General features: G+C 32.9%; 1 protein-coding gene and 1 pseudogene across 1 annotated transcript; one reads left to right on the top strand and one right to left on the bottom strand.

Moving 5' to 3' along the window:
* The first annotated feature begins 4,957 nt into the window (after positions 1-4,957).
* On the top strand, positions 4,958-5,560 carry LOC114187581 (auxin-responsive protein SAUR50 pseudogene; annotated as a pseudogene).
* A 4,824-nt stretch (positions 5,561-10,384) lies between these two features.
* LOC114185008 (uncharacterized) lies at positions 10,385-13,080 on the bottom strand. The gene has a single exon (XM_028072481.2). It carries the CDS (start codon positions 12,837-12,839, stop codon positions 11,439-11,441), a length of 1,401 nt encoding a protein of 466 aa, XP_027928282.2. The 5' UTR covers positions 12,840-13,080; the 3' UTR covers positions 10,385-11,438.
* Between the last annotated feature and the right edge of the window lie 1,375 nt (positions 13,081-14,455).

Here is a 14,455-nt window from a genome sequence, read left to right as displayed (position 1 = left end):
CAATTTTTGAATCTCGTGCAATAACAATGTAGGCAAAGGATAATGGTATCTCCTCTTTGATTTCAGTTTTCCCTACCTGTGTCATATCAGATAAAGAAATAATTTGACAGCTCATGGCTTATCCTTTCGGGTTGCTTCTATGATTTTTTTCTTCTTTTTTTTTTTTTTAAGTTTTTCTTTGCAGTGAAAACCATAAAGTTTCTTTCATAAAATGCTTTTAGAGTACCTGAATCGCGATTTCTAGAGTAAGATAATCATTTCATTTCACACAAGAAAATGTCAGAAACATTAATAGATCCACTTAAACTATGATGCAAATGAGTAAGAGATTGAAGATATGTTTATTTCAGGTAAAGAACCAAGTTTTCTCACTAGAGAAATGAAATTAGTTTAATCACGCATCTTAATTATGTTTACTAGCTTTTATCAGTTCTATCTAACATCTGTTCTGTTTAACGTTAAAACAAAGGAACGAACACTGTAATACACATCACATCACATTTTAACAATAGTACCCGCTTGTTGTACCATATATATACATTTTCATGTCAAATGATTGTGTGAGAGGGCCCGAGGAAGATGAAAGACACATGTCAGCCATTAATTTAGCAAAACTTAGATGTTCTTCACTGTTCTTTTTTCATCACAATTGAAATATAGGATAGTATTAGTAAGGTAAATGGGATTCTGATGGAAAACCTCATTCTTTAAGGAAATAAATTTAGAATTACATGTCTGAATTAAAGCTAAGAAAGTTCAAACATAAATTAGTACATCAAAACTTGTAACTGTGTACTGAAGTTTAAAAAGAAAAAAGCAATGTTCAAATTTGAATCCAATCATAGTGAGAAGAAAACAAGAATGCCATTCTTATGAACAATGCTAGCTTCAAGTATGGATAATGCTGATAATGCAGAACATGTACTTATATAATTTGAAGTCCAAAATGAGATACAACCTGCTGTTGCCTATAATTCTGTCTTCCATTTTAGGACATTCTGCAAACCTTATTTCTGACAATCAATCAAGCTCTAAAACATTATTTAAAACTCTTATATATGGAATGACAACTAAAGAAAATAGTAGGTATTAGTTCTCAAAACCAAGGTTTCCACATACTCAACCGACACTAAATTTAAATTTCACACACGATTCTGACATAATGAAATCCCCACAGTAAGTGTACAGAGAGGCATTGCTCCCTAAGAGGAAGCATGGATAGTAATTAATGGAGGGATGTAGATGGGGCACTCAGGAAGAAGAAGTAGTAACAAAGTGATAAAGTGGCCTGTAGCACCAGCTCATGTGAACAGAAAATGCACGTGGAATGGGAGCAAAGTAAGTCAAATCAAATAATTTCAGTGCACAAAATGGATGGTGATTGCAATTGTGTTAGTGTTTTTTTGTAACCAAGTTCCTGTTCTTCCACTTCTCACTCTACAAACAAAGAATATCACTTGCACCATGAATCTTATCATATCTCAATTTGAACAACTACCTCTTTAGCCTTGAAGACCCTATCTTATCTTATGTTGCACAAGTAGTCATTGCATTTGGATCAACAATAATAACTGTTACATCAACAATTGCACAGATATGATCCATTTCAATTTGCAGCAACAATGACTATAATAACACAAACTACAGATAATATAGATAACAGTCGGAAGTCTCAGATCAACTAGAGATAAAATTAATTTACAATAATATATAAGTGGATACAACGAGTCAACTTTGTAAAATTGAGTTAGACTTAAATTTCACTTCTTACTGTAATATCAAGCAAGGTCACTGTAATATCAAGTAAGGTCATGTGTTAAAACCTCTCATAATGAGATTTGTTTGTTTACTGTAAGATTGAGTTTATAGTTTTGAAAGTGGAAGTTGTTGACTTTCATTTGTGACAATTCATGATTTTTCCTTTTCTACACAGATTTGTTAAATTTGGTTATTTGACATGGCAATTTTTATGGAAATAATTGTCCAGATTTATTGTTGAACTAATCTTCTTGTATAAATATAGTATTTCCACTGCAAAATTAATTTTACAAAATCCACAAGAAGGCTTTTCCATAACACATACTTGGCATGGTCCCTCTCATATCTGGAAAACTGTTGAAGGTTGTGTCAAAATAAACATGCTATTCTTTTCAAACAACCCAGCACGACCCACTTTTGTCTACGATCAGCACACTGAGTATCAGTGCTCTCTGAGCATCTGTCTAAGAAGAACAGACCAGAAAAAAAAGATCACAAACCCCATCGCCAATTATTTTCGGTAAAAGTGTCATGATTACTAAATTTGACAACTTTCTCTTACAATCTTAGGTGTCATTTTTTAAGTAATTTTTCATTTTTTTTCTTCATTCTCAATATTTAAAAATCACTCAAAAAATGATATCATAGGAAAAAATTGTCAAAATTTAATAGTTAAAATATCATTGTTTTAAAGTTTTTCTCCGTAGAAAATAGTGTTTCCTGCTCCCTTATAACTTTCTAATTATAGTATGAAAAGGTAAGATTTTAAGAAATACCCTACCTTTTCCTCAACATCTCAACCAAAATAGAATGGCAAAATCATCTGTCTGATACAAATTGTTTGGTTCTTTGATCTTTTTAGTTTATATTTTTGGTTACACTTTCAGTTTATCAGTATAGTATATACTTTCTTATTACAAAATTATCTTTCTTGGTAAAAACCGTTCACCTTCCTTCTCAGAAAGTTTCATGTGCTACAAAATGATAAGATTAAGATCAATAAATAACTGAAACTTGAAAACCAATGAATTTTGCATGAGAAACCGGATTGCGGGAATCAAGTCAAACATGTCACATATATCAAGGCAAAGATTTCAGCAGGGTAAAGAACTGTGAGAGTCATTCTTTTGTCTGCAAATGTATATGTTTTCTTCCATCCCTTATTCAATGTATAGCCCATAAAACAGATATTTTATTCTAACAATTTTCTATCATTTTTTTTACTTATTTATTTTCATTGCATCATTCATTTTATGAGTTATCTTATATATATATATATATATATATATATATTTTCTCCCAAAACTTCCCTGACTATAGAAACAGTTTTGAGGAAACATATTCCTAAATACGTAAGGGCCAAGTAGGAACAATGAAACTCATTTTCTTAAAGGACTGAATAAGTAACATTTTTGTACGGATAAGTACCTCCTCATTCTATGCAAAAGTAAAAGCCTTGGACAAGGTTTTTGTATCTGAAACAAGTCCAAATTTATAAAAAAAATAAATTGACAAAGACACCAACGTTCTACAGTGAAAGTGTCTGAGTAGATCTAAATACACTAAAGAAAATAAACAGATGTGGGTATCACATTCTCTCGAGACACATGTTTGTGGCTTCTCATGTTTATTTATCTGTGATACACAGAAATAATTATACTAGAATTTATTATTATCACTTATATATTGTAAAATAAAAAGGAATATAAAAATATGGAAATTGAAGAGAAATAAGTGGTTTTGCACTTCACCCAAGAAACTTTTTCCCATCCCTCATTCATATCTTATCTTTTCCTACCCAAGTTGTGGGGTCTGAATGTTAAGAACTTCGAAAGGTCACTCCATCAACCACCGGCCTTTAAGAATTACAGAGAAACACACTATCCTTACATCTTAGAATATTGAATTTACTGTCAAGTGGCTTTTATGACCAAACCTTTAATGTTCATAATATAGGTTACTTTTAAACTCTATTTATAATGTTGCAGACTTGTTTACTATTTATACTGTTTTTTCTCTGTCTCTCTTAATCATGTCATATATTTTATCATATATTTCATTCTCTTCTGTATAACTTCTATAAAAAGGTTATGTAAATATGATTCCTCATATTTTAACTGCTGGTATATACTTGACATTTTGGCCTGATTCTAATAGTTCAAGAGCCAATGTAATTGTAAGTACAACTATTCGAACAATACTTATTGTACCATCAAGATTACATAAAACCTAGATTTTTCAATACGTTTACCTGGTTAAAAATCACCTTTTTAACTTAAAATTCAAAACATTCTATAATTAAATTTACTGCTATAAATCAAACACCTGTTAACAGATAATAATACCCTCCGTGTATATAATGTGACATATATATATATATATATAGGGAGAGTTCAAATAAATTTATTTTGACTGTATTTTAACTGAAATTAATTTACTATTTTCTAAATAACCACTCTGTCATTGCATGCTGGTATAATTTGGTAAGTGTAATGGAATTTGGATTTTTTATTGGATTTTGATGTACTGTTTATCTGTTATACATTCAAAATACATCGATGAAAAATAATTTTAAAATTTTAAAATATATTAAAAATATCTTTAAAATACCAAAATTAAATATTTTTAATGCTAAGCAGAACTGGGTACAATACTACAAAGAAGCTGCTATAACAAGTAAAGTCAGCTAAGTATCTGTGACACGCTTTAGAATAATATATATTAGATTTTGATGTATCCAAGTATCTGACACACTTATTGGATATTGATGTTTCCGCCATAATTGTATAGGCAAAAGCTTCGATGTATCATGTCAACCATTTAATTACTGTATCTTTGGTTTTTTTAGCTCAAGTAAAACCTAGCTAGCCGAATGTAACACAAATCCTAAATAAAATGTTTCTCATTGTTAAGAGTCGTGTGTTCAATAGCAAGTTACTTGATGCAGTGCTTATTCTTCCATTTAATGAATTAATTTTTCAGATTGGAGTCTTCCTGCCATGCTTGAATTAATTTAGAAAGACCATTTTAAAATGAAAGTTGCATGTCACACTGAAAACAAAAATCTAAAAGAATAGTAGGTAAGAAAAACGAGTTTTATATCAGACAAGGAGAAAAAAAAAAAGTATCTGACTTAGAAAAGCAAAATCACTCCCATAATGTTCTGGAGCATTTGTACTTCCCATGCCGCAATTATATAAACCTTTTCATGTTCCCAGTACTCCACGTACTTTCTTTCTCTCTCTCTCTCTCTCACACACATTTAGAAGGTTCAAGAGAAGAATAATAATGAAGGGAAAGTTTCTGAGAGGGTGTCTTAACAAGTGGAAGAAAGTGGGGAGTCGAGTGATCCAGTGTGGTGCCTACGGTTACTGCTGCGAATGGGAAGTGTGGCCATCGATGCAGAACGAAGGAGAATCTGATATTCCCAACGATGTGCCAAAGGGTCATTTGGTTGTGTACGTGGGAGAACAGCACAAGAGATATGTGATCAAGATCACGTTGCTCCATCATCCTCTCTTCAAGACCTTGCTGGATCAGGCTCAGGATGAGTACGATTTCATTGCTGACTCAAAGCTCTATATTCCTTGCACTGAGCATCTTTTCCTCACTGTTCTTCGCTGCGCAACCTCTCCGCATAACCAACGACTCTCTCTCTGTGTCTGAGTCATCATTTACCTCTAACAACTACCAGGATATATGTATGTAGCCATAATATTATGTTGTAGATCCAGGTTCTTGTTTGATCTGTGTTTTTTCTCTCATCAGGGAACATGCAGAGTTAATCGGCGCATTGAGTAAATTAAGGGAAGTTCATTAGTTTTCAATATAAGTTAATTACTTGATCCTTGGATTATTTAAGGATGATGAGGATCTCTTGATACCACTAAGAAAATGAACCGCAAATACGCATAATACTCCAAAGGTTAAGAATCAAGTTTATATATTATGAAATTGTTTGATCTCGACGTGGTATCTTTAGCATACTCATTAATAAATGATTTGGTAACGGATAACAATATAGATCCAACAAATAACAAATCTTATTAAGAAATGAGTTTTAAACCTAAATCAATCTTCCAAAATTATATAAAATGAGATTTGTATTTATTTATATATTATAAAATTGTATTATCACGAATAAAAAAACTTAAAGTTTTACGGTATTTTATACACACATGTGCAGACAAACACACATTTTAAGGTACTTACGATTATAAATATATGAAGAAAAGTTAAAAGTTTGTGGAGACATGTGTGCCCACCAAAGTCCAAGGTAGATCTGATTATGTACATTATGAACAGCATTTATATTTTGATAAGGATGTATTTGGAAACTGTTTTAATAATATAAGTTTCTCACGTTGCCATATACAAGAAAATATAGAGAGGAGATTTTAAGTTCTACATGAAAGTAGAAATGATAAAGTAGTCTCTTTATACTATTTTCTTTAGAAGTCAGAGTTATATTTCGATTTAATCTTTAAAAACTGTATAAAAAAATTAAAGGAGGAAAATTAAGGTCTAACTTTTGGGAAGTTCAATTATTGAGAGTTAGCTCTGGTGATCCCTGTGACACCATGTCATACTGAGTTGATGGACACAAGTTTTGTCTTCTCATCCAACACATTCTGTCCTTCTGCAAATGATAGCTCCCAAACAGTTTGTAGCAGAAGCATTGGGCCTAACCTAAAGATATTTGCAGAGGTTGACCTAGATTTTCCGTCTTCATCTGTTGGAGCCATCAAAATCATTGTCAAGGAAAATGTTTCTATTTTTCATATCCAAATCACTTCAAACACTTGCTTTCGAGTAACTATGTGGTGTTTAGGTTAAAGTTTAGAAAATAAATTTAAATGAATTTCACTGTGCAACTTAAGTTTCAAAGAAACTCTGATGTAACTTTCATCTGAAATTTGGTTAAAAATAAAAAAAATATTTTTTAACAATTAAATTTTAACAACTTTTACTTCTTTAAAATAATATTTTTTACGATAGTTTCTCATTTTTTTTCTTTTTTTATTTTTTTATATTTCAAAAATAATTTAAAAGATGTCACTTAATTTGTTAATTTTTAATAGTCAAAATATCATTTTTCTTGTTTTTAATAAATTTCAAATGAAAGTTACTTCATAATTACTTTGGAAAATTTAAGTTCCGCAATGAAATGTATTTAAATTTATTTTTCTAAACTTAAATTTATTTTTCTAAACTTAAAAGGAAAAGAAAATATATAACTTCGAATTATCCTTTTATACTTATAATTATATTATATTTTTATTATATCGGTGACTATAATTATATATATAAATTTTAAATACGTTATTTTGGTTTTAAAAAGCTATTAGTTAAAATCCGTCAAAAGAAAACCTCCATATATTTCAACTTTCACTATCATGGGATGGTGAAATTTAATATCCTTCTCCATACTATACACCAGTTTGCATCCCTCTCTCTCTTTATCCTCTTTTTTTTGTCGAAAAATATATTTCAAGATATATAACCCATAATGTATTTTTTATTTTGTATTTTCAATTAATTTGAAATAAAAATTAAATAAAAAATGTATTATGGATTTCACAATTAAAATGAATGGAAATATTTAGTTATTTTTAAACTCACAATAATACAAAATTAATATATATATATATATATATATATAGGTTGTAAGATTGGACGGGTTAACGAGTACTTTGATCAATATGGATTATGATGATTTATGAAAGATATATTTGTATACATGTTCAAATGTTTAGTGAGCTTCATGCTTTTTTATAGTAGATTGTTGACTAACCACATGGTCTATATTTCACTCTTATTTTTATATATATGACAGAACAATAATTTTAAATTTAAAAATATTAAGATTTTAAAATATAATTAAGTAAAAAATAATAACATAAAATGTGTATTAAAACAAGGAATTGCTAATACACATTGTTATACATATTTAACTCCTATTATATACTATTTTTATTCTAACATATCTCTTTTATCTTTTAAAAACTAACACATGTCAATATATTATTATAAAATATATCAAATTAAGTCTCAAGATTGAAAAAAAAATGATATAAAAATGAGATCGCATACCTTTCACAAGTTAACAATCATTAATATAAAACTTGATTTTTTAAAATTTATTAAAACGATATCATTCACTTAAAAAAAATATGTTTATATATATCATTGGTTGTCCGGATCTATGGATCTCATGCCTTGATTTCAAAAGGCAAAGATGTAATGCATCCAACTTTTTGTTTTTTGTTTTTGTCTTGAGCGCATTTATGAATGAATATCATGTATGGATGAAATGTGTAAATTTTAAGAGTGCTTTATTTACAAGTAAAAAGTGTTTACCAATAGCTTTCACTCCCCTAAAATCCAAGGAGATATTTAAGTTATACAAGCAACAACTAAGACTCTGTAACCACCCAGTGACCGAGCAAAATTACAAATATTATGTAAACAAGATAGCTTAAATACACAATGAAAAAACAATGTCTAATGTCTCCAACATTAAACAATCTCTTTGCTTGGTATGATCCAGATCTTCCGGTTGACAAGCACTTTGGATGTGAGGGTCTGGACTCCAATATAAAAGGAAACCTTCCGATAAAGAAGGGTTATGTTCAGGAGCTAAAATTTTAGCCAAAAATCTGATTGAAACCTTTATATAAGGATTGGTTCAAAGTCAGTAAACCACGACCGTTAACGCCATTCAATATCACCCAAATTTGCTTAGGAGAACCATTTTCAAGTTCAAAAACGTAGAAAAACATGTTAGAGGTCAAAGTTATATCGAAGTGGATAAACAAGATATGTGACTCCCTCACAAAGGCCCAACTATTAGATGAAATTAGATTGGGGAATGAGTTTTTCAAAAACAATGACAAATAAAAGTGCTTATAGGTTCATCAAGGTCACAGGTACCGACTATGACATCTTTCTTATCACTCTTTCATATAGCCTAGCGACGTCTGAAAGCTTTAATTTGTTTTAGCGAGTATAGGGTAGTGTATTCTGTCTTCAGGTTCATGCTTGCCCAAGGATAATAAAGGTCATAAGACATTGCCATGATGGAAGGTCGATTTGTTATAAGTTAGTCAGATGGTTAGTTAGGAGTTTTAAAAGTTCATAAGTGTTTAAAACTCCAAAAATCTAAAAACCCAGAAAGGGGGAAAGAGGGAAAAAGGAATTAAATAATAGCATATAAACAAATAAAGGTATACGAGATCATCACAAATAAACAAGTTCATGTAAACTAGGAATAACACCCAAAAACAAACACCAAACACACATTAAACCTAAAACTAAACAAAAAATTAAAACCCTAGAAAGATTATAGGGAGAAATATGTAGATAACAATCAGAACGAGTATATTGCAAACATTTAAATGGTAGAAATTTATGCTATTTTACCAAGACATGTATGCAGGGAATCGTAGGTGTAGAGGAAAGACGCATATGCACTCATCCAAGAACAAACACTTAAAGAACATGCAAATATGGCCAAATGCAAATAAATATAGAATAGAAACACATATGGAGAAAGAAATGGCAACGAAAAAATGGCAAGAAAAAAGATAAAGGAGCAAAACATCAGGGACTTGTTCAGAGGAAAACGCAAAGTTTGAAGGTGAAGTAGTTTATAAGTAAACATATAAGTAAAAACGTTTTGAAGAGTGTGAAAAAAGAGGGAATAGTAATAATTACTTCTCAAAGTTGAATCTTAACTGTCAAAAAACACAAAAATGCAAGGCACGTGCACTGAAGCTATAAGTTAGGAAAAGTTGTCATAATGAGCCTAGGAGAATATTTTGCAAAAGATTGGAATGCCAACAAACTCAAGGTTGAAGGGTTATGTACCATCTAAGTATTAGTCAATTTTAACATGATCATTCAAATTTCAGAAAGTCAAGTTAGCATTTGGACGCATCTGCACCGAGCAGGGAGGTCGATCAGCATGAAAGTCTTAACCTAACAATTGTTTCACTATGTATTTAAATTACCTTATTTACACAACACGTTTAATTTTGCTCGGTTACTGGTGGTTCCGAGTCTTGATTGTTGCTCGTATAACTAAAATATCTCCCTAGATTTTAAGGAAATGAAAAGTGATTTGTAAACAATTTTTACTTATAAACAATGCAGTAACTCCAGTAACTCCTCTCATCAGACGACAAACCTATTTTGGACAAACCTATTTTGGTCTTATTGTGACTAACTTTGAGTTAAGAGAGTTCTTCTTATGGTCTACAGCTTTTACATACCAAGATATAATAAACAAATAAAAGTAACCATGTAATTGGTCTCTCATTTCGTTCAAGTTTTTAATGCAATGAAAAGAAAGCAAGGTTCATTTTGGAAAACAAATTTTTATGCTTTTCCCTCTCTCCATTTTTTCTTCAATGTACATTTCAAAATTATCTCCTCTATAGTTTTCTTGCAGTAATACTAAGAAATCCTCTGGTCTTTAGGGAAATCACCCTCAAAAAGACAGTTTATTTAGTAAATCATCGAAACTCAAGTATTTTCACTTTTATTTTGCATTTCGTTGTTCCCAAGGACAATACTGTCCAACAATTTTACATATGCTCTGTTAAAAGAACCGGAAAATCCTATCAGTCACAAACAACCAGGAGGAAGAGTACAATTCATTAATTTGCAATCTAGTTGCTTTTACAAATAGTTTATATCACAATTCATCTTCAGGTAAATCCCATTTCCTCTAACAAAACATTTATACATAAAAAATCGCATTCCACGATGCTAGTCAAAGGGAAAGGGTTGTAAATTCAGGAAGACAAATGACTATAAAGTAAAGATACAAAACACCAGACAGAAAACACCAACTGTTTACTCTAACTATCAAATATCAGACTAGCAGAAGTACACACAAAACTCTCCAAAAAATAATTAAAAACTTGGAATGCCCCTTGATGTAGCCCTAGTTTTGTTATCATCAGCCAAAATTTTCCTCTCATTCAAACTTAGTCGAGTAACTCCATGATGCAAAACAAGTTTTATGAACTTTCTACAAGATGATTATATACATACAGCAAATGTGAAGGCTTGTAATGAAAAGGATTTGATAATCATACAGAACAAAAAGTTTTAGCATGAACAGCCTTCCTGGCGAATTTCTAAAAGGGGGACACAATGCAGAACTCAAACTAATAATTGTCCCTATTCTATGTAGCAGGTTAAAGTGCTTTTCATTGTTTGTAGATTATGTCCAAGTCATGCCACCAAATCTCCCTAATAGATGGAGCATCACTCCAAACAAACAGAAGGCTATGCAGTTACTTTTGTCATCACAACATAAGCCCAAGTTGCATGGAGAAAAATCATTACCATTCTTCATTATACCCCAAACCCTGTAATCTGTGACTATCATCACCAACACATATTTGAGTGAACTAATTCAACAATTCCATGAATAATATACATAAGAACTACCCTCATTCAGAATATACACGAGAAGTAATCAGCCTTTTGGTGAAGTACACATTCGACACATCGCTGGTGACAAAACTAGAGAATGGCGGCAACAGCGACGGTAAAAGTGGGAGACACAAAGAACCTTTGAAACATTGCTGCTGCTACTTGTGCATCACAATAAGAAAAAAGAAAGAAAAAACCACGTTCATCCATCCTAGTTCAACCACCCCCAAACATCATCTTAGACCTTCAACCAAGCCCTCTAATTCCCTCTGTCCAAATCTCCTACCATGAAGATCAGCGTCCCTACACCTTGCCGCAAAGTAAAACAAAAGCCAAGTAACCATGAAGTAAACCTCCATGGTGGACTGAAACATCTTGGCGAAGGACCTCCCGCAAACCCGGCCTAAACCCCACCTGACAAAGGACCCACAAAGTATAGCCTCCAAGCACTTAACCTGAATAGCCTGGTTGAACATAGTAGATATCAAATAGCACCCTTCCTTCACAATCTCCCTCCCACTCTTCCTTGAGTCCACAATGGCAACCCAAGCATCCACAGAGAATATAAAAGCAACAAAAGTATCCACCAGAAACCAAGTAAACAAGAACCCAGAAATCTCTCTCTCAAATCCCCTAACCCAAGGAGACATAACAGAGAAGGGCATCAATTTCAACCTCACAAAGAGCTTGAAAAACGAGTACTGATCCTCAATTTCTCCGAAGTACCACAACCCCAGAAGCTGAGTCAACGCGTCCCTCACAGCCCAACGCATCAGAATAAACCCCGAAAGCCTCTTCAGACCTAACCTCGAACCATCCCAAACCAAAACCGTAACGGAGCTAAACCTCCCCAACAGATCATTCACAACGGAAACGAACACAACACCCAACACCCACGAATACGTCACGAGAAAAACGAGAATCACCCATCCGTAGGCGGCGGAGAGGAAACTCACCAGAAAAAACAGCGCCGCCGCGTCCCGACGACCCACCTCGATCCCCTTCACGAAAAATTGCAAATCCACGCCCTCCTTCCTCTCCGCGTTCTCGTTTCGCTTCTCCTCCTCGCTATCGTCGTCGCGAGGCGTTCGCGACGACGGGGAGGACAATCCTTGGGTATTGAAGGTGGTTCCAGAGCGGATGACTTGAGAAACCCTAACTCCGTCGTCGGCGAGGAGATCGGAGAAGGCTGAGGTGGGGGAAAAGGGGAAGAGGGTGAGAAGAGTGGCGTTGGCGGGGGATTTGGGGATGGAGCCGAAGAGGGAGCGGTCGTCGTCGTCGTCGCCGGAGAAGAAGTCATCGTCTAGGGTTCCGACGCGGGTGAGGTGGAGGAAGGGGCGGCGTCGGTGGCGGAGGGCGTGGTTGGCAGCTGTGGATGGGAGGTCGTGGCCGTGGTCGTGATGGTGGGCGTTGCCGGCGAGGTCGAGCCGGGAGAGGAGGGCCCGGAGGGAAGGGTCGCGGTCGATGAAGGAGGTGACATGGGCGGTGCCTGTCTCGACAAGGGTTCGGAAGGAGAGGGTTAGCAAAGAGAGGAAAAGGAATGTGATGAAATTGGATGAGAACGATGACAGAGATTCCTTCAATAGGTGCGATGTGGAACGAAGGTGATGCAGCCGTGGGTGGTGGTCGCTCATGGCGATTCAAAGAATGCCTCCGATTTGTTTCGTTGGTTACGTTCTGATTTCCTTTCTTTTCTTGCGATTTTCTTTCAACAAAGGTAAGAGAAGGTGGTTGTCGCTGGCTGGCTATGACTCTGGGAGTTTTCCTCACGCGCTTCGGTAGGGCCGTGCATTCAACGCTCTAGGTGACAATACGAGAGGAGACTCTGAGGTGAGATGAGAAGATGAGAATGAAAAGATGAGTCGTCTCGTCGGGGATCTTGATTTGGGCTTCCACTTCAGAAACCTTTACTTTACCACGATAAAACAAAACCGTTAAAATGAAACTACCGCTTTTGCAAATCACTCTTTATTCATGTCTTCAATTATTTAAGTTATACAAAAAAAAAAGTTTAAGTAAATTTCAAGTTAACAATAAATTTTATATTTTTATTTATTCAGTATTTAAAAAATTTAAATTTATAAATTAACGTGGTCATTATTTTGTTTTTCACTTTACTTAATTGTTATTACTTATTATTTTGTCAACTTAAGGTTAACATAATATATAAGTTTTATTATTCAGTAAACAAAATTAAGTTGTTTGATATTAAATAGCAAGATATTAATTATATTACTCAATTAAAAATATTAAAGGATAAAAATTCAATTAAAAAAATATAAATGTTGTAGTAACTAAATAAATTTAATAGAAAAAATTATAGAGATGCTTAACATAATCTAATTTGGAATATTTAAAACAAATTAATAGAAACTCAATTAAAAACATTTACGTTCATAATAAATTTGAAATTTAATTAAATTTAAAAAAAAATCATAAATTGATCAATTTGATTACAAAAGTAAAATTATCGTTGAGGTTGATTTAATTTTTATTTTTTTAATTTTGTTTTAAATATTCAATTAGGTTTCCTAAATTTTTTTTCAATTAAGTCATCTTATTTTAAAAGTTGATCCAATTAGTATATACATATGGCGTATACAGAATTTGTGATCAAAACCAAATAAAAGTGATTGTATAACAGACATACATGTTCAACTACACCACTTATATCACAATTAACACTCACATCAACTAGTACTTAAAGATCACCAACTTTTTCATCTATTCCCCTATCACTCAAACCTGACCTTCATACTTAGTCCAACTCTCCACCTAAAACTCAAACACAATCCAAATCTCCACCTCAAACTCCATCTATTTGGGTTACACAACCATGTACTTCTTTCCCACACAATATTACTGACAAATGGCATAAAAAATGACACAATCCACAACATTTTTTACCTAGAAACAAGTGGCAACAGTAAACTAGTGAAAAAAACCCAAAATGAAACCCACGTTCGCATAATAATAATTTAAACTCCCCTTTGATACTGAACGCCTTTGAGACTCCGAGGAAAAACACTCTAATTCACAAAATTGATACATTAATTCTTCTCGCATAATGTTTTAGTTCAAATCTATCACGAATTTTTTCTCCCATCTCTCTCAAGTTAAACAATTTTTCATTCTCAATTTTTACCATAATAATTATAAAGAAAAAGTCCACATTAGAAACAAATAACATCACCACATTGCACACACTTACCAACTATCCATCCGTTGTTAACGATATTAATGTTGTTAA

This window comes from Vigna unguiculata, chromosome 1 (genome assembly GCF_037176805.1).
Source record: "Vigna unguiculata cultivar grain cowpea cultivar isolate G323 ecotype 2 chromosome 1, ASM3717680v1, whole genome shotgun sequence".
Taxonomy (NCBI): Eukaryota; Viridiplantae; Streptophyta; class Magnoliopsida; order Fabales; family Fabaceae; genus Vigna; species Vigna unguiculata.
Note: the sequence above shows the minus strand (reverse complement) of the source record. Positions and strands in the feature narration are given on the sequence as shown.